Here is a 23,760-nt window from a genome sequence, read left to right as displayed (position 1 = left end):
CTTTAGATAGAATGGCATTGAGTTTTACATCTCTTATGTCTCATCCTTCAACGAGACTGATAATGGAATAAAAACTCTTAAAACACCTCTCAGTTGCCCCATCTCTGTAAAACTGGGATTTTCCAACAATTCCTCCCCCTTTTTTTTTTAACCAGAGCAACTAAGAAGGGGCTAAACTGAGCCTGCCTCTATGAGAAGCAGCCTGCTGCCAGTGATTGAGCAGCCGCAGGCTTTACCGAGGACGTGCAGGTCGATGCGCTGGCGCTCGCTGCCCGCGGCGTTGGTGGCCATGCACACGTATCTGCCCGTGTCAGCCGCCTGTGCCCAGGGGATGTGCAGGGACCCATCCTCCAACACCAAATACCTGCAACAGAGCAAATGCTGCTGCCCACCACCCATCGACAGGGCACCCTGGCAGAGCAGAGAAGAGATGACTCGGGACACAACCAATGGCCTAAATGAAGCATGCGTTAATTGTTTTCTCACTTATTTCATTCTTTCCCAGCATATCTATTTCCCAAAGAAATGATGAAATCTGGCTGACATGGTGATTTCACATAAAAGATACTGGATTTACAGAAAACAGCCTACCCCCTTTTTTTATGGTTTCTCATTTAAAAATCTTAATTAATGCCTGCACTTTTTCTCTGCCATATAGCAGAATTCCTTAGCATTTACTCAGTTCTAGAAAATGCCGAACTACTTCCTTCTAAAACAGTCAGGAGACAGAAGCCATTCACTATAATAGAAGTTGGTACTAGAACATGTATAAAATGTTTCATGTATTAGAAAATACAGAATAGCTTTTGGTCTGCATGAAATTTCTTGGCTTCATCCCAAAACTCTTGAGTATATATAAAAATCTAAAGATATTTCACATTTACTCTTCAAAATATCTAATGTCAGAATGATTATATTTGGTTGCCAAAGGAATTTTTCTTAACAAAAAGTTGAAACCTTTGGTGCTGCTACTTTTCTCTGGAACAATTTCACATCTAATTAAGTTTCTGCAATAAATACACACTTAAGTAGCAATGAAGAGTATTTATGCTAAAATTCTGGGCAATACCTGGAATTGTTTCCAGTAAAAACAGCCCCATCCTTCCTCCAGGTGATCCTGGGGGCTGGAACTCCTTCTGCAGCACACTCCAGAAGGGCAGAGGTGTTGATGTGCACCATGGCAGTCTGGGGGCTGCTCCGGATCGTGGGAGCCACTGCAAGGGAGAATTGCTGATGACAGAAAGGAAGAAACTCTACATTGCAATGATTGAAAATGAACACATGAAAAGAGGTGCCAGCAGGGGGTTTGGGTTCACTGCAAAGACAGGAACAAGTTTCTTACCAGTCTGGGTGACGGTAATTGCCAAGGTGCAGCAGGGAAGGAAAAATAAAGTTTGGCTGAAATGCATTGCAAAGGTCAGCTCTGCAAGTTACTGCAAAGGGTACCACTGAGCTAAAACAGCAGGAGTTCAGCACATGGAATTCTGCAAGCTAAGGCTGTGGGGATATCATGGCTTCCTGATTACACACTAAGGAGAAAAAAGGACTTTAGCTGGACCACGCAAGGCCAGTCATTGGGGGCACAGGGTAAGGCAGGGCCCATGCAACTGGACTGGAAACAGAATAGAAAAAGGGGGAAAATATCTTGGCACCTGAGTGTGAGAGTAGAATAACTTCCCATCAGACTAGAGGTGAGAAAATAAAAGAGTTTAAAATGGAGCTCAGGGCTGTGGTAGCACAGGACAAGTATCAAGTGTAAGGCCCCTCAAGCCTGTTCTCTCCAAGCACAGAAAAGCTGCCACAGCTGTCAGGTAACCTGTCAAGCCAGCTCTGAAACCTTGTCCCCAGGGTGCCAGTCAAATGCTTCAAAGAATTGCTCTGGGTTTGTTCAAGAGCATTTGTCAGTCCGGGATATGGGTGTTCACTCTGGATGTATCCCGACTCCATGTCAGGATGATGGCTGGATGCAGCCTCTGCTCACAGGAAGCACGGATGGATGGTGAGTGAGCCATGGCAAGTGCCCAGCAGGTCCCCTAGTCTGGGGGCCAGCTGTGGGCTCAGCAGTGGGACATGAGGCCATGCACACAGCCCCACAGTTTGGGCATGGCCTGAGTGGCCAACACACGGCTGGAAAGCGACCACAAAAGCTCAGCTCCTGCTGCCTGAACTCCTGCAGAAACGCCGTGCAAAGCCAAGGTGCCCAAGGCTGCTCCGTGAGGTTACCGTGCACTGCCAGCAGGAATTCCCTGGTGGTCTCCCCTGCCACGTTCCTGGCCACACAGGTGTATCTGGCGCTGTCCCCCAGCTCGGCGTTGTTGATCTGCAGGTACCTCCCGCTGGACAGGATCCGCAGCCGGGGGCCTCCCTGCGGGCACACACAGACACAGGCAGGCTTTAGAGCTCCACTGCTGGCCTCTCCTGCACAGAACACCCTTCCACTGCACAGCACTGAAAGCCAGGAGAGAAGGGCACCGACAAACCAGGCACTGAACTCACTGCTGCCTTTACATCCCTTAAGAAAAGAGGGTAAAGAAAGCTTTTAAAACTTAGCATTGCTTAGTGGTTCTCCATTGAAACCACTACTGAGGCTTGTGCCTGAAGGAGGCAGCTGTTACAGAGCCAAAGGGCTTTGGAGTTTTTATGGAAAGGGGCACCTAATAGCACATGATTAATTTCATTTATCTTGTTTTCTAGGCACACTACAGGCAGAAGGAATCAAAGTTTCTCTACACTTCCAGCATCACAGTCTGGCTTGGCTGGGAGGCAGCACAGGCTTAGCCAGCTCAGTTTACCAGCCAGGAGTTCACCAGCCAGCAGTTCTGGGCACAGGCTGCCCCTCTCCCCAGCCCTGCAGTGACTCCACAGCCCCTGCTAGGAGCCAGTCCAGTGAGAGCTTTACGACACCCAGCCCGGGTTGTGTCTACATCAATCGCTGACAGCAACATCAGCTACGAATGCTCAGAGACTTGACTGGATAAAAACCAACTTAGCTTTTCCAGTATGTGCTACTCATCCTCTGGATGGAACTGAAAGCTGACATTCCCATCTACTCTTCTGGTTAGAGGGTCTGAGAAGGGTATCCCAGAGAGATGAAACTCCTCTGGTTCTGCACTAGCACCCTGGTACTCTGCTCTCACACCAGGCATCACCCCTGCAGTGCAGGACTGGAGCTCTCAGGTGACACAATTCACCACCAGGGTGGGTTATTGACAGATTTTGGGCAATCACTGGCATTTCGTGTTGAAAACAACCTGTGTGATGGTTTCTAAACACAGAAACCTACAGATCACAGAAGACAGGGGATGAAGCTATAACTTAATCCTCAGGCTCTACTCAAAGTAAGCCAGAAAACTCATGTTGGAAAAAAAATACAAACTCAGCACGTATTTTAGTGTTTGAAAAAAGCCAGGTTAGGCCAGGAGGCTCCTATTCTTAACTCTCAATGTGTATTTCAAGAGTCCCACAACTTCAAAGCTGCTGGAGGCCAGATCTTTCCATAGTTCTGCTGGCAGAGAAGGTGATGCTGCCATAGTTCCATCACTCAGCACACAGAGATGGACTACGGCAGGCTTCACCTCAAAATCTGCCCAGTGGAAGACAACAAAAGCAAGAGGAATGACAACCTCCACAAGGCTGCCTCACAAAACCAGTGATATTTAAATTGATTGAACACTGCAGGCTGAGAACCTGCCTTTCTCCAGCCCTCTCTTGTCACTGTGGCACTTACACTTTTCCAGGAAAGAAGGATGACTTGCCAAGGAGCTCCTCACCTCTCTTCCCACACCCAAGGACACCCATTTCCAGCTGCTCAGGATTAGTCAGCTGTTACATTTCTTTGGGGTTGAGAAAGCAACCAGATACTGATTTCTCCTGATCTCTGGCATATGAACTCATGGGTGGGCAGGCCCTGGCACAGGGTGCCCAGAGAAGCTGTGGCTGCCCCTGGATCCCTGGAAGTGTCCAAGGCCAGGATGGATGGGGCTTGGAGCACCCTGGGCTAGTGGAAGTTGTTCCTGCCCATGGCAGAGGGTGGCACTGGATGGGCTTTGAAGTCCCAAGAAACTTCAGCCCCCACATTCTGACACGAGTTCATGAGGCAGGAGGAGAACTAACAGTGCAAAGATAATTCCCAGGTTACCAGCTGAGCACCTCTGGCTGCCACAGTGTTCCTCTACTTTTCTTTTCTGGTGAATATTTTGAACAGTAGCTGCTTTTCATGGTTTATGTTCCCTAAGCATTGCTTTTCAAACATAAGCTTTCCAATGAAGGGCAAGGCAAAAAGCATTCATATGTTTTATTTCCAAGCCTTGTTCAACCTTGTTTTCATTAAAAAACCCCACCACTCAATTAGAGAATTAACTGTCCAGAAGTAGAATGGTCCTGTTAAATTTGTTTCCAGCTGGTTCCTGGGCTACATTAAGATCATGGTCCCTAGCAGCACTTTGTAAGACATGTTCACCCACTAGATCCTTCTTTCAGTAATACTTAATTCTTCAAAATCTACCAGAGAGAAAGAGTCTGAGGAATGACATGTCAGAGGAAAGCAAATAAGCAGAAACTTGGGTGAAGATTTAGTGATGGATCACAGCTAAAGGCAAAAATTCGTAATCTGTATTTGTTTCTTCTTAATTAATGAACAAAGGTTGAGAGAAAAATTTTAATTAAGTTCAAGTAATAACTGAACTTTAACGTTAAGCTAAAAAGGACCTGTTTTGTGAGTGGTCCCAAGGATGTGAAGGAAAAAATTCTTTCTATATAAACCATCCTCATCTTGACAATCCTCTCTCATGCAGCACAGACTCTGCCTTGCAATGGCACTATGGAATTCTGAGTGGGAAAGATGCACTTGGTAAAACCTGGTGATTAGCAACCCATTTTCTTTTAAAGAATTTGTATTCCTTTCTAAATGCTACTAGAGTAGGAGGATGCATAATATAGCCAAAGGAAACAGAGAGTGCAGTCTTGTCTCAGCTACCTTTCCTGGGAAGCCATTCAGGAGTTTACCGAAGGCTTCTAGCATTGCTCAGAGGATCCAGGAGGAGCAAGGGATCCCCCTAAAGGAAAAAAGAACAAGTAACAGCGGGATGGCCACTTCACATGCCCGCTGGCTCTGGGGGCTCACTGGGGCTGGCTGCAGAAGCACTGGGGCTACCCAGCTGCTCTGAGCTGCGGGCACGAACTCGGGCTGAGGGGCGAGCGAGCGGAGCAAGAGACCTGGAGCACTGCTGTGACAACTGCAGCGAGCAGAGGGCCAGACAAAGGCTGGAGGCTCAGTACCTGCAGCAGCTCCCCGTTCTTCAGCCAGGAGATGGTGGGAGGGGGCACAGCGTCCGACCTGCACTCCAGAATAGCCTGGCTGTTCTGCAGCACCGTCAGCTCCTGGGGCCCTCCGGTACCAGCGATGTTGGGGGGGACTGGGACAAAAAACAGAGAGCAAAATCAACACCACACATATGAACCGTCAGGAAAACTACTGATTGAAAATTTCCAGTTTATCTCAAGTTTAAAATAAATGCAAATCTGTGGGATCATTAATTAATTCTTCCTCTCAATACCTGTGTAAAATATATCAGTATATTTCACATCTCTATAGAGTGAGCACAACAAAGTTGATCCAACCAAATACTGACATCTGTGAGCTTCCTGGATATTCAAAATAAGACTTGGAATTGTAACAGAAATCAGGTGAAACTTCCTTTGTGTATTACATTCAGAATAACCATCCTTAATGAGAAACACTAATATGATCATATGGTGTAATATCAGAGAATATTTAATCTTTAGGAATATGTGTTTGTTAAATGAGATGCTGACATGCACCTTAGCAGTTTAAAGTTTGAGGAAAATTTTTTTCCCTAGATTAAACTTACCATGCACTCGTACTAAATACTCCTTGTCATCATCTCCTGCCGGGCTAGATGCTAAACATGTGTATCTTCCTGTGTCCTCTACCTGGAAACACAGGAACAATTTCAGCAAAAACTCCAGATTATGGGAAAAATTCAGCAAGACCAAGAGATACAAACATGGTAACAACATACAACCCACAGCACTTGAACACAAGCACAGGAGACACAGAATGCCTGGAAAGAAAGTAATGAAGTTGCTGAATACTTCTTTATTTCACTTTGGTGGGGTTATTCAGAGATGGCTCAGGAGTTGCAGGACTCCATCAAATCTCTCTGGATAATGTGTCCAGCACTAAAAGATGGAACTGGCTATAGGGATCCACCTAAGGAAGGCTCAGGTTTGGGTACTGAGGAAAAGCTTTTGTGCACACAGTCATTAACATCATTATGGTTTCTCCTTTCTATAAACTCATTATATAGCCCAGAAGTGTTTCTTTTACAAACAAAACAAGCAGCAATCAACCCTGAGCCCTATCTCATTTCTGTCTGGGGAACTTCACCTGGGCACCCACAGCTGGACCCAGCCTTAGTTTACTGATGCAGGTTTTTAAAGGTTGTTTCACCTGGACCTTTCTCTAACCACAGATGCAGGTGAGTGAATTTTAGGGGTTTTTAAAACACCTTAGGTTCCTTCCTAAGGCAGGAACCATTTTAGGGATTCCAGAACTGAGCCTATTTTGAAACTAACACTCTACCTGAGCACTGGTTATTCTGAGAGCTTCTCTTAGCATGTGAATATTGTCAGTTGGCAGCAATGGACGCCCATCCTTCATCCATGAGATTTTGGGCACTGGGATGCCAGAGGAGATGCAGAGGAGCTCAAGTGGGTTGTTAACAATGACAGAGAGCTCTTCTGGTTCATCTGAACCATTGATATGAGGTGGCTCTGAGGAAGGAAAAACATTCCAGTTCTTTATGGACTCAAAACACCTGTAAAAACTGACTGAAAACATGATCTTGTGGGTAGAGTCTGTAGAATTAGTCTACATTAAATTATTTCTGACTGTATCATTAACTCAATGAGGAACTCAGGTAATTTCTATCTAACTCTGCCTATTAATTTGCTGATATTGTGATTTAGAATTATTAGTTAGAAAATGTTTTAAAAAACACAGATAAAACGTATAATTTCAGTAATCATATTTATCAGCCTTTTAACTGTTGTGCTTTCAGCTGTGCATCTTCCTGTCAAGCTGAATTTCCACTAAGCAAAGTTACTAATTTACAGCATATAATTACATTAATTATAGCACATTTCAGTACTTGGGAAATACACACTGTATTGCAAATTCACACATCTTTAGGTATCTTTCATTTCCTTATTCCTCTCATTTATCATTATTGAAATGACCAGGTTGGACAGGGCTTGGAGCAACCTAGGATAGTGGAAGATAGCCATGCTCATGGCAGAGGACGAAACTGGATGGGCTTTAAGGTCCCTCCCAACCCAAACCACTCTGGCATTCTGTGAGCCTATGGGAACACTCCTTATCCCTGGAGGAGTTGTGTGTGTCATGCTGGCAGGTGAACACTCACCCAGCACCCTCAGCACGAAGTGCTTGCTGCTCTGCCCAGCGGCGTTGGAGGCCACGCAGGTGTACGTGCCCGCGTCGGCGGGCGCTGCCCTCGGCACCTGCAGCACCATCCCGCGCCTGCTGGAGCTCAGCTGGGCCCCCAGGGGCAGGGCCAGGCCGTCCTTGAGCCACGACACCTTGGGGACAGGGGAGCCATCGCTCACACAGCCCAGGGTGGCGGCATCACCCCGCAGCACCAGCACCTCCTCCGTGCCCCCCGCATTGTCCAGGCTGGGCGGCACTGCGGGGACAGAGCTCAGTCACACACGGGACAGGGACACGGGGACAGAGCTCAGTCACACATGGGACAGGGACACAGGGACAGAGCTCAGTCACACATGGGACAGGGACACAGGGACAGAGCTCAGTCACACACGGGACTGGGACACAGGGACAGAGCTCAGTCACACACGGGACAGGGACACGGGGACAGAGCTCAGTCACACACGGGACAGGGACACAGGGACAGAGCTCAGTCACACACGGGACAGGGACACGGGGACAGAGCTCAGTCACACACGGGACAGGGACACGGGGACAGAGCTCAGTCACACACGGGACAGGGACACGGGGACAAAGCTCAGTCACACACGGGACAGGGACAGAGCTCAGTCACACATGGGACAGGGACACGGAGACAGAGCTCAGTCACACACGGGACAGGGACATGGAGACAGAGCTCTGTCACACACAACACAGGGACACAGGGACAGAGCTCTGTCACAACACAGGGACACAGGGACAGAGCTCTGTCACAACACAGGGACACAGGGACAGAGCTCTGTCACACACAGTACAGGGGTATTCTGGGCACAGAACAGCTGGAACAGCTGCCTTTCTGCACTTCCCCACTTACACAGTTGTGCTAAACTTTGCTTACAAATTAAATGTTATTATTTCTAAAAAAATCTGTGACACATTCTGGGAGTTGGAATTAGATGAGCTTTAAGGTCCCTTCCAACCAAAACCACTCCGTGATTTATGGTTATGGGTGACAATTCAAGTAAAGACTTTTCTAGGGTTAAAACTTCGAAAAGCTAGTATTTCCCCAGTGATCATCTCTAAGATGTACTTGTCGCTGTCTGCAATAAGGTGTTGGTGAGAAAGAAAACTCAAGAGCAGATTTAAGAAATCAAGCAGTAAGATTCTTTACATAAAACATTTCAGAGACACTCACCCAGAATTTGCAGGTTGTAATGTTTGTTGTGCACTCCAGCCCTGTTAGATGCTACACAAGTGTACACTCCAGCATCAGATATCTGCACTCGGCTAAGTCTAAGGAAAAAGCAATTAAAGCAAGCTGTAAATGGAATATATGGAACATATTACCTTTGTTATGGCGTGGTTTGGATCAAATTTTACTCTTGCTTCCAAAAATACAGCAGAATTATGCTGATATCACAAAAAAACCCAGAAAGTCAGCTAGTTAAAAGAAAATAAAACCAACCTGAGGATCTGTCCAGCTGAGAGGAGCTTGATCTGGGAGGAGACAGACAGAGGAAGACCATTCTTCAGCCAGTGGAGCTGTGGTGGGGGGGTCCCAGCAGCAGCACATTCAATATTTAGGGAGGTGTCCAAAAGGGCAGTGAGTTCCTCTGCTTCATCTTTACTATTGGCTATTGTTGGAGGAACTACATTTTGTAGATGATGGAAAGGAATGTATTAAAACAGGCTCTTGAAACTATTCCACTCCACAGAAAATCCTGCCCCTAATGCCCCACTGGCAATTCAACAAGAGGATCCCATTTTTGGTAGAATAAATCCTCAGACAATAATACTGAGTGCTAAAAATCATCCATTTATATATTTCAAATCAGAGGCACTGTACAATGACAGTAGACTTCTCTTTGATTTACCAGCCTGCAGCAAACAAGATAGAGCTTAGGGCCTGAAGTTCCTGGGGAGAGAAGGACAGTGCAGGAAGGGCTGAACCCAGGGCCAGAAAGGAACACTCAAACTCATGGCCTTCAATAAATCTTAAATACAGTGAAATCACAGAGGAGGAAAGTTAGTTTATTAATGTCTGGATGCATCTGCTGACTTCATTCTTAACTGGAGAAAGTTCAAAATGTCTAGGTAAGTATTCTGCATGATGACACAAACTGCTGCTTTGGGGCTCTTTGGGGTTACAGGTTAGTTTGGAAACCATGGCCTTGGGGGGTTCACTACATAAAGAAGCCCAGCCAGGTGCAGCTCCAGGCACTGGCTCAGTTAGGATCCCATCACTCACTGCGACAGTGACACCAATTAGACCTTTAAGTTGGTTATTGCTTGAACTTCAGCCAATACAAACAGAGCACAAACTCCCTGCAGAGCCATTCTGTTCCAAAAAGATGTGCTGTGGTCATTCAGGACTTTTTTTATGATACCAAAGGTCCTTTCTTACTGCTCTGCTCATGCCTGTGTTCCCACTGACTCTGTGTAAGTGGGACAGACACCTACCCTGCAGTGAAACCCTGCCTCAGAACTCTCCTCTCCTCACTTTACTTAATGACCATATTTTCCACAACTTAAAATATCCAATCTCTATGCTGCTAAAGGATTACACTCACTAGCCACTGGATGTCAAACTGTGCAATTTCCTCCAACACTCCCTCATTTTAAACTCTGGGGACCTTTAACTATCAGTTGCCTTCATACCACTCTGCTTATAGCTGATGTGCTTTGACTGGAATTAGGGAAGATAATACAACAAAACAGCAGGGTCACAGGGTCACAGGAAATCAGCCTCAATATAATCTCCCCCACAAGAAATAAAAAATCACCACAAGCAGAATCCCTCTATTATGAAATCCACTAAATAATTAATTCCTGTTTATTCCAAACCACATTTACCAACAATTTCAACCCTTTTGTCATTGACAGAGCATCCTGTGTAATATCTACAGCACAGGCAATTGGAAACATGTGCATGCAGGATTCCACTGTAGACAGGCATTCCTCTCTGGGCTCTCCCTTGGGAGCACTCCCAAGGATGGGATTATGGAGCAGACTTGGATTTCACATCTGGTAGAACTCACCATATACATTCAGGTTGAAAATCCTGTCCTCCTCTCCTGCAGGGTTAGTAGCCACACAAGTGTATTTTCCTGTGTCTGAGGTGAGAGCTCTGGAGATGTTTAATGTGCTGCCATCTGGAATCACTCTACAAGGACCATCATAAAGCACAGTGAGTTTGTTTAGTGCTTCTCTGACCTAGCAAATAAACAGTCTGGTCTGGACATTTCAGTAACTATCTCTATCCTCCTGGGAGCTTGATGAGAGAAGCATTGTGTTTTGCAAAATATTTTTGTTCAAGATAGGCTAAGAAGCTTTTCCTAGAGATGTTCTGTTTAACTTGGTTTAAAGATTCAACTCCAGCCAGGCTTTTGAAGGACCCATAATGAAAAGCATTAAGTAAAGTGTTTCCATGCCTCAGATCTTTCCCCTCCAAATAACTAAATTACCTTAATAAACTTCCATGAAGCTGATGAACTTTTATGGAATTTATTAACTGAGAAAGATATAAATATCATATACTATCTCTGTTAAGGAAATTAAATTTTAGAAAAATCAAAGGACTAAAAAATTATACTTGATTTATAGAAGCTAAGGAGGGAGATGATGTTCTTAACCTGGCTAAGCTCCAGTTCAGGCTTTCCTCACATTCCCTCCTTAGGGCCCTTAAAATTATAGAAGAGAATGCAGTGTCTGCTTATTTTTCTTGCCTTAGCCTTTGTAAATCATCGCTGGCAACTACTTTTCCATCCTTCAGCCACTGCACATCCGGGGTGGGCACTCCAGTGGCATTGCAGAGCAGCTGGACACTCTCTCCCAAGAGGACACTGACCTCGCTCGGCATCTCAGAGCCAGCAATGCTGGGAGGAACTGGAAATGCACCATGGAAGGATGACATTAAGCAGCAAGAAATGTAAGCTGAACTAGAAACAGCCACTGCAGTAGCTCATGAGCACCAGAATTAGTGCAGCAGCTGGGGCAGGTTCTCATCAGCTGCCCCCTGGAACCCTGGAATTGTCCAAGGCCAGGTTGGATGGGGCTTTGATAGTGGAAGGTGTGTCTGCTCATGGCAGGGAGTGGCACTGAATGGGCTTTAAGATCCCTTCCACCCCAAAGCAGTCTGGGATTCTGTGACAAACACCATCATAGCCCTGTGAACAGCCACACTAATTCCATCCTAATCAAAGCCACTTCCAGCCTGCATTCCCACGGAACAAGGGTGAAAGTCCTGCTATCCATGAAGTCAAGACTGTCAGTCCCACTAATAAGTCCTGAGCATTTCAAGCTATTTTAGACACATTTGATCAAACAACCAGCTTGACATTCCATTCCTAAACTTGGGGGAAAACTGGCAGGCAGGGGTACACCAGTGCAATTAGTGGGGATGAGTCATTAGAAACAGAGGAAAACACAACAATCACAGACTAAGGGTGATTCGCATCGAGGCAGGAGAGAATTCCATAACAAATATGGGTTTGTCATTTGAGGTGGGGGGTAGGGAAAGTATTCCTAAGGAAATTCTGGCAGTAGGTCTTTGCTAATTCCTGCCAAGGCACAACAGGTACCACTGCTCCTGAATCCATCTCAGTGTGCTGCTCCACAACCAACCAAGGCAGCTCCAGTGCTCAGCAGGAGGAAGGATGTGACCAGCAGCAGACACACACAAGCTGCACAACTCTGTTCAAGCTCCACAGTCAGGGCTTAAGGATATTCGTTTCCATGCAAATTTTGGACTAGAAGTATTGAATTCTCCAACCACTCTCCCCTCTGGTTACAGAAGTAACAGTCCAAATTCTCCACTCTTCTATGCAGTTATGTGATCTCAGTGTCCCCAGCACAGACAGTGTCACATTTACCCAATGTTCAACCAGTTCTGCTCCCTGAATCCTCTCCCATTCCTTACCTTGGATGGAGAGCACATAGGTTTTGTGAGCTTTCCCTTCTGGATTGGAGGCAATACACATGTAGGTGCCACTGTCCAGGAGCTGAGAGCGAGCTATCTGAAGCTTGCTTCCACCAGATAAAATATGAACTTCAAGAGAATCCAAGTTTTCTGAAATACATAAACAAGTCGTCATTCCAAACCAGCAACGGGGTGCAAACATCTCTTTTGGGAGAAATTGTTCTATCAAAGTTTCAAAACAAAGATTCCAATCAGTTCTTGTAAAACTCTGTCTAGAGACAAATAAAGAAGAAACACAAACCAGACAGCAAACACTAAAGTGATGCCTCAAAGAAGGGAAGAAGAGGAGTGAAAAGCGTGAGACAGTGTTACCTATTGGTTTTCCATTCTTAAGCCACACTAATGTAGGTGGAGGAATTCCAGTAGCATCACACACAAAGGTGACAGGATTACCGATGGATTCACTGACCAGTTCTTGCTCAGGGCCTTCTATACTTGGAGGCACTGTGAATGGAATGGAAGCAGTAAGAATGTTTTCTAAACTGATTTTGAAGTGCCTAATCTGCTAAGTTTACGTTATTATTGTAGATGATGCAAAGGGTGCTTACCATAAACATTGAGGTGGAAATTTTTATCATCTCGTCCTGCAATATTTATGGCTTTGCACACATACTGTCCTGTGTCAGAAACCTGAAATAAAAACAAGTTTTAAAAGAAATCATTATGGATTGTTATTTTAATGCTACAGTTTAGAGACATTAACAACCTGTGCCTCTGCCAACTCAAAGTGCTTCTGACAGGATGAAAAGCCTCCAGGAAAGACATCTCCTATGTGCATGTACAGCAAATAAAATACACCACTAAAGACTGAAATAATGGCTTGGCAGTGGTAGAGCAGTGGCACATGCAGCCTCCCCCCAGCCTGGCCCACCTCTGCAGCCTTAATCCGCAGGGTCTGCCCATCTGCCAGGACCTCCACGGCAGCAGAGTCGGGAATGAGGCGGCCGTTCTTGTACCAGGTGACGACAGGGGCTGGGATGGCGTTGGACTCGCAGTCCAGGGTCACCGCGGTGCCCACTCGCACGTTCAGCGCTGTCACCGACGCTCCCCCCCGGGCCTTGATGCTCGGGGGCACTGCGGGAGGAGCCCACACTCAGTTCTGCCTTGTGTTGAAACAACCCCATAAAGCAGATAAACCTCTCCACACTTCCCAAGCAAGAGATAGCATTTCAGAAAATAATAAAACACAGACCAAGGACAGTTAGGAAGCTCTTCTTCTCATTTTCCCCAGCTTGGTTCCTGGCAGTACAAGTGTATTCTCCACCATCGGACAGCTTGGCTCGGGGAATCTGCAGCGTCCGAGCACCTGGAGCGAGGAGAAAAGGCTGGAGGTTTGCTCTGTGGTGATTGTGTGAATCCCAAAGGCTGGTTTAGAACTGCAGGTGCAACAGGCAGAGCACAGGCACTGTGCCCCATGAAGAGTGGCCATGGGCCCTGCCATGACAAACCAGACACAAGCTGAGCCTGAAGGGTGCAGAGTAGCTGAGATAGCTGAGATTCCTCACCAGGCACAATAAAAGTGTTGGAATTGGAACTGATAGGCTTTCCATTCTTGAGCCAGCTGAGTTCAGGAGGTGGAAAGCCCGTGACATCACAACTCAGAGAGATGAAATTATTCACCACCACGGTCAGATTCTCAGGGTTAGTCCCAACAACACTTGGAGGAACTGTGGAGAGAGAAATACATTAATAGCATCTATCACTACATCAGCAAAGGATTTCCCACAAGATCATGATTTACTATATTAAAGCTGAACTGCTGCATTCTGCCTAAGGGTCAGGTTGCAAGGGTCTTTCACATTCTATGAATGGATCCACTGCTTTTTGGATGCATTTGGAAATGAGACTGGAACAATCTAATGGGCATTCCTGTTCCTGCACTTCACAACAATGTCAATTATTTCATTTGCAGTCCTTCTGTGCTGGAAGCTTGGGAGGGCTAGTGAACCTACATGAGATCCTGACAATGCATTGCCAATTTTCTAACACTGCTCATGGACATCTGCTGTGTGAGGCAGAACAGAGCAAATTCCCATTGCCAGGATAAATTCTATAACTATCACTTCCTTCTGATTCCTTGCTGCTCCTGTTCTCTCTGCAACAGTCCATTTTCCACCTTCAGAGACCCCAAACTTATTCCTCCCAACACAGTTCAGAGTGGTTCTGTCAACCAGACAAACCTGCTGCTTAGCAGTGAGCTAAGTGCTGGAAAATCCTGGCACGCAGCATTGCTCCAAGGGGGTGCATTCCTTAGGCTTACAAGTCCCAGAATTTTTAAATCAAGAATAATTTGACATGTGACCTTTCTACAAGAATGATTTAGAATGAAAGAACTGTAAATCTCTTCCTTTTAATAACTCCCAAGCTCTAGTTGCCATGTTTTTTGCAGTGGGGATATATAAAACACTTAAGAGGAAGGCAAAAACATGTTCTTGGCTTTATTGGGTGGAAAAATCATTCCAAAGAACAGATGGAATCCTCCTCTTTAAAGACAGAAACACTGAAGTATTTTGGCCCATCTTCCCCTGAAATGCTCCAGCTGTTTGCTGCCACTTGAGTGACACAAACGAGTCATTTAGGCAACTTTATGGCTCCTCAGGGCACCGCATAAACAAGAGCAGCTCATGTAAATGGGGAATTCAGTCCATATTTTTCAGTTTGGAATAACTGAAGAATATTTCCCTGATAAGGAGGATAAAATGCTTTACAAGAGCAAGTGGACAATTCTGATCTCATGACATTTGATAGTTATTTATATTTATTTACTTTTACAGTTCCTTTTCCACAGATGTATTGGCAGTGGGCAATTTAATGTACAGGGCCAAATCTCAGCTGTCTTTAATGAAACTTGCTTAAATTGTGTCTTTGGTTGATTACAATTTCTGCAGCAAAAAACACCCAAAATGTACAATAGGTAGTCTGCATGGGCAAATGTATGTGTATGTGCATAAAGACACAGTCATGGGCTCAAATATAGCACTCAGCATGAAAATTACCTACTATTTCTCTATTTTAAATCTGGGTGCTTATTTTCTATGTTTTAAAAGGTGCCATATTAGTTTTATTCTTTTTATTAGTTTATTAGTTTTATTTATTAAATCTTCACCTTGGAGACCAGAAGTGAATTTTTCAATTCAATAAAGAGGATCATCTTTAGTATTTTATTTCAATTTATGAGCGCAGTTCTATTAGAAACACATAAAAGTGCTGGGAAATAGCTTTTTTTGACACTGACAAAACACAGATCTTTCTGCTTACAGATAATGCATTTTCCTTAGTGCTTCATCCTGTGTGGTCTTTTCCTGAACAGCTACACTCTAATTTTTCAAATTAAACTGCATTAAGAAAAACAGACCTAAGCTGGTAATACTGTTCAGTTAGAATTCAGACTTCATGAAAATATTTCTTTTAAGAGAATAGTATTTAGCCACAGTCACTAAAACCAAATATTTTTAAGACAGAAGTTTAAATTTAAACATGAATGTCAGGAAAAGTGAAATATTTTGATTTAAATGCAAAACTTACACATCAGGAAATCTGGACAGACTCCACTGTCTGTCCAGAAAATAACTTCTGAGAGAACAACTTCAGGCCAAATTCTTCCCACAACAACACTATTTTTGGCTAAATGCATTACTGAGCAGCAAAAAGTGCTACAAATCTGTGCCATGTAGTAGGTGAATTTGCTAAACATGTGACAGAGGTAAAAAATGCAATTATTCTGGGTGCAATAAGATGACTCCTTACATTCCTGGGATGCTGTACTGTCTTTAGGTGGGAGAAAGGACAGCCCTTGTTTTCTGTGAGATAAAGCAGAAAAAAATGTAGCTGCCAGTATTCCTTGTCAGGTTGAAACATGGAATGGTACAGAAGAATTAGTGGGAATGATACTTCTTTTCAGGAGGGAAAGCTGCAAGTGGGCAGAAATAGAAGGGGAAGTTTGGGTTTTCTCTGAAATGTTAGAGATGTCTTAATTTTATGAAATTATCAGGAAAGGGAAGGGAAGGTAGTGGAGACTGATTCATGAAAATGTCTTGGTTGTATTTGTCTTAGACTTCTGATGCTTAAAGCCAACATTTATTTTAACCCTATTGCAACTCCACAAGAAAACCAAAAATAGAGAACAGAAAGGAACCTCAAAGGGCACATTTCTAAAAACCAAGCTTTTACAACCTGTGTACCTTTGTGCAATGCTTTCTATCATTATTTTTTTTTAATAAATTCATTTTCTGAATACATCAAAACAGGCTATAATCCAACCTACTTATAATTCATGACTCCAGGGCTCAGCAACCCAAACTGGGTGAACACAGCCATCACACAAAGCTCCCTCAATTACAATTCCCACCTTTCTGGAACACCTATGAGGAACCAAAGCCACGTGGTATCAAGAGCCATATGTTGTAAAGGTACTTTAAACTGATACTGTCAGAATCTCCATCACACCCAGTAGGACTCACATGAATGAAGGTGAGGGGGTCTGAGCACACTGCTAAAAGTAACACACCCAAGCTGAACCAGCAGAGAAGATAGAAGTTATGGATAGCAGTACTTACCGTGAACATTGAGGTTAAAATACTTCTTGGCACTTCCAGCTATGTTTTCTGCAATGCAGACATACCTGCCAGTATCTGTTATCTGGGAATTCAAAATCTAAGGCAAAAAAAAAAAGACAAAATATGGCTTTGAAGCTAATATATAGACAACTCCCTGCCAAAGAAACAAGTGGAGAGGATTAAGCCCAGCTCTCTGCTTTTATAGTTTTATTCAATTTCATTCATCAATGGGAAGGGAAAGTGTTCAGAATATGCTATTTTCACTATTTTCTCAAAAAATTCAGTAATATTTAAAAGCATGTGATTTCAATTGATGTGTTCATAGCATAATCCCACAAATGGTTGGATCTGAGGAACTGCACAAGAGTGAGAAGCAGCAGGTGAGGGACAGGAACAACGGACAAAAACTCCTTATGTTTGCAGCACCTTGTGGGAGAAAGAAAATACTTCCTGCTCAGCCCAACCAGTTTTTGTTGCCAAAACAGAGCTTTTCCACTATGAAAAGGGTTATGCTACCTGTAACCTCCTTCCACTGGACAGAAATGTGTGTTTGTCATCCTCTGCCAGGAGCTGGCCATCCTTCTGCCAGGTGATCCTTGGGGAAGGGCTCCCACTGGGAATGCAGTCCATGGCTGCCTCCTTGCTCACCAGCACAGTCACCTCCTCAGGCAGGTCCCCATCAGCCCCACTGATGGATGGGGGAGCTGCAAGGGAGCAAAGGTGACAAGAACACTCACTCAGCACTTCTGAGGTGGTTGTGAGATTAGACTAGGTTTGCAGGAGGAAGGAGTGAAACCTCCATTGAATCCAGTTAATAAGATAAAGCCATCCCATGACCACTTCAGCTGGAACAACTCAGCCTAACTCCAAGGACTGCAGCAGAACTACAATTATTCACAGCACACAGAGAGAAGGAGAGGTGAAAACCCATCTTCCAATTGTGTTCTTTGCCATCAAAATAAGGATGATTTCCAAGGCAGGACCCCCTTGTAACAATAAATCAGTATTTCCAGTGATATAACACCGCTATAAAGGCAAAGAAGTGTTTCCCAAGGCTAAAACATTGAGTCCATCAACAAACACAAAAGGTCATCCAAATGGTTGTGCAGGCATTCATTAATCTAAATCCTCAGTTCCCTTCAGGCTTCGGGGGTTCTGCAGGTATTGCAGAAAATTAGGGCCAAAATAAAGAAGGAGAGAAAATCTTGTGCACAATTTTCAATGGGAAGCTGAAGAGAGAATTAGAGATACCAAGATAAAAGATGGATTTTTACCTATGCTTTTCTTTCTGGTGAATGCTGAGAGCTGTAACACAACCGAGTTCCTATAACAATAACCTACAGACACGGAACTAAGAACAGCAGCACTCTGTTCACACAGCTCTGTACAGCTCCAGCACCCTAAACACATTAACATCATGGTTTACAAATAAACATTACAAACACCAGGGACTCCAACCAGTGGTTGGTTATTTTGCACAGAAGCCTGTTTTGGCACTCAGAGGAGAAGAGGAGCTCACAGAGCACTCGGACGTGGTAGTGGATGGAGTCCTGCCCCGCCTCGTTGACCGCCACACACGCGTATCTGCCGGCGTCCCCCGCGCGGGCCCGCGCGATCTGCAGCGCCCGGCCTCCTGCAAACAAAAGCCAAGGCAGCGTCCAGCACTCTCCATCATCTCCACACCACATCCCACCAGAGGCCTGAGCAAGCGAACTTATGAATGGTCAGCATTTGGTCTGAATTATAAGTAGCTAAAGGTTTTTATTTCCTGGCTACTTTTTCTGTGAATAGTTGGAGTGCAGCCATGCTCATACTGAAATGTTAGAAAAGAGGAATTAATTCCACAGAAAGGAAGATCATGCTGCAGCAATATGTAGCTAGGCATTACTCTTCCATCAAAAATAGAAATATTTCTCAGTAAGATGGCACAGAACTAATAGGCAAAAGGAAATATAAGCACATAATATTCTGTTCCAAACTGAAAAGATTTATTTCTGAGGCTTAGAGGTACTTTTCACTCTATTCTTCATAAAAGCATAGCCTATAAATACCTGCAGAAGGAGAGAAGATCTTAGGAATACACTTTGGGAGTACTTGTCATTGCTCTCTCAAGAGATGAACAAAATGGACAAACAGGTGTTCCCTTTTTACCACTGCCCTTCCTTTAACACTCCATCCCAAACCATCTCTGCATAGCTCATGACTGTAGGCAGCTCCTTCCCTTCCCCACGAGCTTTAGTTGGGGATTATGGCCATTTTTCTGCTGCAGACACGCTTTCCATGCCTTGCCCCTTGGTTAAGAGGCTTTTTATACACAAATTATTTTTTATCAAAGCAAATTTAATAAGGAAATAAATCAGGAACACATCAGAGAGAAGATATTATTGCTGTATTTCATTCTGCAACACACTGAAGTGTCCAAGGCCAGGCTGGATGGGGCTTGGAGCAACCTGGGATAGTGGATGGTGTCCCTGCCCATGGCAGGGGGTGGAATGAGATGGGCCTTAAGATTCCTTCAACTCAAACCCTTCTGCAATTCCACGATACACTGTGAGAGTTCAGTGGTGACATTCACACCATCTTAGGGACTATTCCTTAAATTAAAGAAAACAATTTAAGGCCAAGTACTGGAGAGAAAAATTTCCAACTAACGAAGTCTGAAAAGAACATTAAAGAAGCATTCTGAAGAGGAGAAGTGTGTCATCACTACACAAATACCAGCACTACGGCCATTTCTTAACCATGGAATCACAGAATGGTTTGGGTTGGAGGGGACTTTAGAGATCATCCAATGCAACCCCCTGACATGGGCAGGGACACCTTCCACTAGCCCAGGGTGCTCTAACCTGGTCTTGGACACTGTCAGGGATCCAGGGGCAGCCACAGCTTCTCTGGGCACCCTGTGCCAGGGCCTCCCCACCCTCACAGCCAAGTATTGCTTCCCAATATCCAATCTAAACCCACTCTCTTTTAATTTGAGTCCATATCTCCTTGTCCTGTCCCTCCATCCCTTGTACACAGCCTCTCTCCATCTTTCCTGTCATCCCCTTCAGACACTAGAAGGTCACAATGAGGTAACCCTGAAGCTTCTTTTCTCCAGGTGAACAATCCCAACTGTCCCAGCCTTTCCTCCCAGCAGAGCTGCTCCAGCCCTCTGACCACCTCAGTGCAGGGCCGGAGAGTGCCAGCTGCATACCCACCTGGCAGGATGAGCACTCTGTCACTGGAGCTCAGGGGGTGCCCATCCTTAAACCACGTGAGCACAGGGGGAGGAACAGCATTGGTCTCACAGTACAGTGAGAGGGGGTTGTTGACAAGCACATCTTTACTTTCTCCACCTCTTTGTGCATCCACCATGTTCCCAGCTTCCCATTCCCTGTAAGACTTTTGGAAGCTAGGAGGAACTACAACAAAGAAGAGGAATAACGTTAGCATTTTGCAGCAGAAACAGCTGGTTTTAAAGTCAAAAAATAAGAATGTTCAATAGCAGCAATAAAAATTACGTGTATTAAATAAACCCCTCCCTCCACATTAAGTTACTAAGGAAAACTCTAGATCTTCTAGAATGAACAATTGAGCAATTTACTATTTTTTTGAAGAATAATAAATAATAGTGCAAGATCACCTGGTAACAAACATAGAGGGTATTCATCAACAAAAATACTTAAACAATGAGGTATCTGGTTTCACTCAAGCTCTCATTTTGTCTATATTTTCAGAAAGTACTCATGATTGTTTCCTTGTATTGACACAGAGTAGGCCAATAGGATGCTTATGTCTGGGGCCTCTAAATACTAATTGAAACAGAAAAGTAAAGTATGCCTTAGTTCAAAACAAATAAAATTTTTTCATGAAGATCAGAGTTGCTATGTCATTGCACTGATTTCAGAAACACAACATATAAAAGAATCATCAAATACTATATGTCAGCAATGAGCAAAATATCCCTGAAATCAAAACCACACAGAAACACAAAAGCACTGGGTTTGACCACGCAAGGGTAAAGGACCTAAAATTATTAATTCCAACATCCCAGAATACTAGAAAAGCAGGCTACCAGGAGAGCTTTATTACCCTTTTACCTTGTATATTTACATCAAATTCCAGCTCATCCTCCCCAGCAATGTTGGAGGCCAGACAAGTGTAGCGCCCCGTGTCTGACACCTGGGCCTCTTTGATGTGCAGGGTGTGGCCACTGCCCTGGATCAGGACATGCTCATCTGCCTGCAGTGGCTGCAATGTCAATTCAAATGAAAATTAATACTCAGCAAAGAACACACCAGAAACAGCCAGATTTGTGGTAGTGATATGAGTAAGCTCAATCACGCTCCAAGTTCCTGGAGACAATTTTCTTTTCAGAAAACTCTACATCTTCACCCTTCTGATCATGGCAGCTGGTTTCCCCAAGGATGTAATTTTCCATCACTCCTAGCCCCATGGACACTGCTGAGAGGAGCAATGCCATTCCCATCAGGCCAGGGCTCTGGTGAGATTGGATCCAACCAGGCTGATCCAATCCCTGAACTCACTGGCCAAGCTTCCAATACCTAGGAAACTCACAGTAAGGTGAACAAATGGATCTAACCCATCCTACAGATCTGCTGCCAGCCAGGGCACAGTTTGAACATAGAATGGACACAGCAGCAGCACAAAGAGACACAGAATTAGATACTTCTGTGCCCAAATGTGGCTCACATGTGACAGCAGAGGCTGCAGTGACACAGCCTGTGTGTCCAGAATATATTAGATGTGCTCATCTACATCAGCAGCCTGGTCTAGTGGGAGGTGTCTCTGCCCATGGCAGGGGTGGAACTGGATGGGCTTTGAGGTCCCTTCCAACCCAAACTATGCCATAAGCCCATGCTTCCATGATTAGGGAGTCAGCACTCAACTCCTGGCCTGCAGGGGACAATTAATTCAGTCCATGGACAGGAGTGAGAGCCTTTCACCCAGGGCAGCCTAAGGAGCAGCAGCTGGTGTTCCAGTGGCAGTCAGGTGTGCACAGTCACTGCCTTTGGGAACCTCTTAACTCTCCAAATTGAGTTTTTCTTTGGCAATAGAGGCAGGATTCCTAGGGACCCCAGAATAGCAGAGCACACCTGAAACAGCCAGTGGGTGATCAACCACGTTATTCCCACATGCTTGTTAAATCCAGAAAGAGCTGTTCCACAGTGAGTGCACTACCAAGAACAGCTCAAGCAAAAGATTATACTCTCCCTTCTTACAAAAGAGCAGCACAGTTCATTTTTTATTCATCCCCTGTGCTGTATTTCAGTGTGTCCCCATGGCCCTGCCCTTCCCAAGTTCTCCAGATGGATTCTGGAGCGCTGTGTGTGGCAGGACTTGTGCCTCACCCCCTCTGGAGCTGCCAGATGCTCTTGTGGCTTTGTGAGCTCTGCCAGGACCAAGGGGGAGGCTCTGCAACTTCTGCAAGGGCAGCACTTGAGAGAACCATCTGTAAATAACAAGGCCTTTGGGGGCTTTACACAACAGCCACGGGCTCTGTGGCCATACCATGGGATGCTCCTGCCAAAAAGGGCACTCCCTATCCCAGCACAGGCCAGTGCCAGGCCTGCAGACTCTGGTCCTGGTGTCTCAGGCACTGCCAGGCACCCACCAAAAGCCAGGATATTGATCTGCAGAGGTCTGGGTGCCAGCAAACACTCGACACTGCTAGGCAGTGCTTCTGCCAGCAGCAGGGAGTGAGGGTGACTCCTGCTGCCCTGCATGGATGCTATTTCCAGGAACAGGGAACAGCTGTCCCTGTCCCACGTCTCCTCAGAGGAAGGAATCGAGTTTGACTGGCCTGTCCATCCTTGTACCAGCTGATGGCAGCAGCAGGAATGGCATGAGCTTCACACTCCAGGGTCAGGCTGTGGTTCACTTTGATCTTCACCTCCTTGGGGGACAGCCCTGTCCCTGAGACATCCCCTTTGGCAATGGTGGGGGGAACTGCACACAAACAAAGGCAGAGAGGGGAAAAACTGTCATGGCTTGCTGGCTGCTGCAGCATTTCAGCACTAACTGGAATAAGATGATAACCTCCTGGAAAGCAAGCATTCCCCCAATAAACTGCCTCTTGCCCACAGCCAAATGCCAAATTATTACTTTTATATATATATATATATATGTATTTTCAGCTATTTTTAGTACAGTTATTATGTACAAAAACATAAAAAACGGCATTCAACACTTTTAAACATGCAGATTTTTAAACACGGAAACCTCACTAGAGCCTTACCTAACTGCAGCACTTCATTATTACCTGCCTGGCTTCAATTCTACAAAGTTCAGGGTATTGTAGTCATTAAAGAGCATTTTAATGGAAACTAATATTCCCAGAAACATATGTTTGATCACAAGTCCACACTCAGAGTAGCTGGTGAAAACTCAACATTTCCACTGAAATTCCAGTGTTGCAAAATCCTGTTTCTTTCTGAATCAGAAAGAAAATAGAATATTTCAAAATTCTCCAGCTACCCCCCAGCTCGGTCTCATAATATTTTTGAAATTATGTGAAATGCTTTCAGAGCATTTTCTACTCTTTTTTTCCACTGGGAATTTCTAAATTTTCCCCTAGCACTTACAGTATCCTAATAACTGACAGTTGCAATGGCATTTGGGAGTGGAGGGCATTACATTCCCACAGGCATGCATTAGTAATGAACTCGTTTGTCACCTTCTCGTTATTCCAAATCCAGTGGGGCTTTATTAAGGACTTACTGTAATTAAATAACAGCATGTTACTGTAAGAGAGCAAA

The 23,760-nt window shown here is 44.8% G+C and overlaps 1 protein-coding gene across 2 annotated transcripts in view; it reads right to left on the bottom strand.

Annotated features, from left to right (window-relative positions):
* HMCN1 (hemicentin 1) overlaps positions 1 to 23,760 on the bottom strand; it is a 166,013-nt gene that overhangs the window by 27,775 nt on the left and 114,478 nt on the right. For both annotated transcript variants that reach the window (XM_021525146.3, XM_085586606.1), the window contains exons 52-74: positions 22,806 to 22,951; positions 21,082 to 21,232; positions 20,200 to 20,403; positions 18,519 to 18,632; positions 17,516 to 17,703; positions 17,000 to 17,096; positions 13,949 to 14,110; positions 13,636 to 13,749; positions 13,315 to 13,517; positions 12,992 to 13,073; positions 12,756 to 12,887; positions 12,384 to 12,533; positions 11,191 to 11,350; positions 10,504 to 10,628; positions 8,931 to 9,114; positions 8,661 to 8,758; positions 7,446 to 7,724; positions 6,605 to 6,795; positions 5,871 to 5,952; positions 5,278 to 5,414; positions 2,224 to 2,365; positions 1,070 to 1,214; positions 237 to 364 (exon numbers count right to left, since the gene is read on the bottom strand). In XM_021525146.3, coding sequence (XP_021380821.2) covers positions 237 to 364; positions 1,070 to 1,214; positions 2,224 to 2,365; positions 5,278 to 5,414; positions 5,871 to 5,952; positions 6,605 to 6,795; positions 7,446 to 7,724; positions 8,661 to 8,758; positions 8,931 to 9,114; positions 10,504 to 10,628; positions 11,191 to 11,350; positions 12,384 to 12,533; positions 12,756 to 12,887; positions 12,992 to 13,073; positions 13,315 to 13,517; positions 13,636 to 13,749; positions 13,949 to 14,110; positions 17,000 to 17,096; positions 17,516 to 17,703; positions 18,519 to 18,632; positions 20,200 to 20,403; positions 21,082 to 21,232; positions 22,806 to 22,951 — 3,414 coding nt within the window. The remainder of the gene's footprint in view (positions 1 to 236; positions 365 to 1,069; positions 1,215 to 2,223; positions 2,366 to 5,277; positions 5,415 to 5,870; positions 5,953 to 6,604; positions 6,796 to 7,445; positions 7,725 to 8,660; positions 8,759 to 8,930; positions 9,115 to 10,503; positions 10,629 to 11,190; positions 11,351 to 12,383; positions 12,534 to 12,755; positions 12,888 to 12,991; positions 13,074 to 13,314; positions 13,518 to 13,635; positions 13,750 to 13,948; positions 14,111 to 16,999; positions 17,097 to 17,515; positions 17,704 to 18,518; positions 18,633 to 20,199; positions 20,404 to 21,081; positions 21,233 to 22,805; positions 22,952 to 23,760) is intronic.

The sequence above is a fragment of the Lonchura striata genome, chromosome 8 (genome assembly GCF_050655825.1).
Source record: "Lonchura striata isolate lonStrDom1 chromosome 8, ASM5065582v1, whole genome shotgun sequence".
In the NCBI taxonomy this organism is placed as follows: domain Eukaryota; kingdom Metazoa; phylum Chordata; class Aves; order Passeriformes; family Estrildidae; genus Lonchura; species Lonchura striata.
Note: the sequence above shows the minus strand (reverse complement) of the source record. Positions and strands in the feature narration are given on the sequence as shown.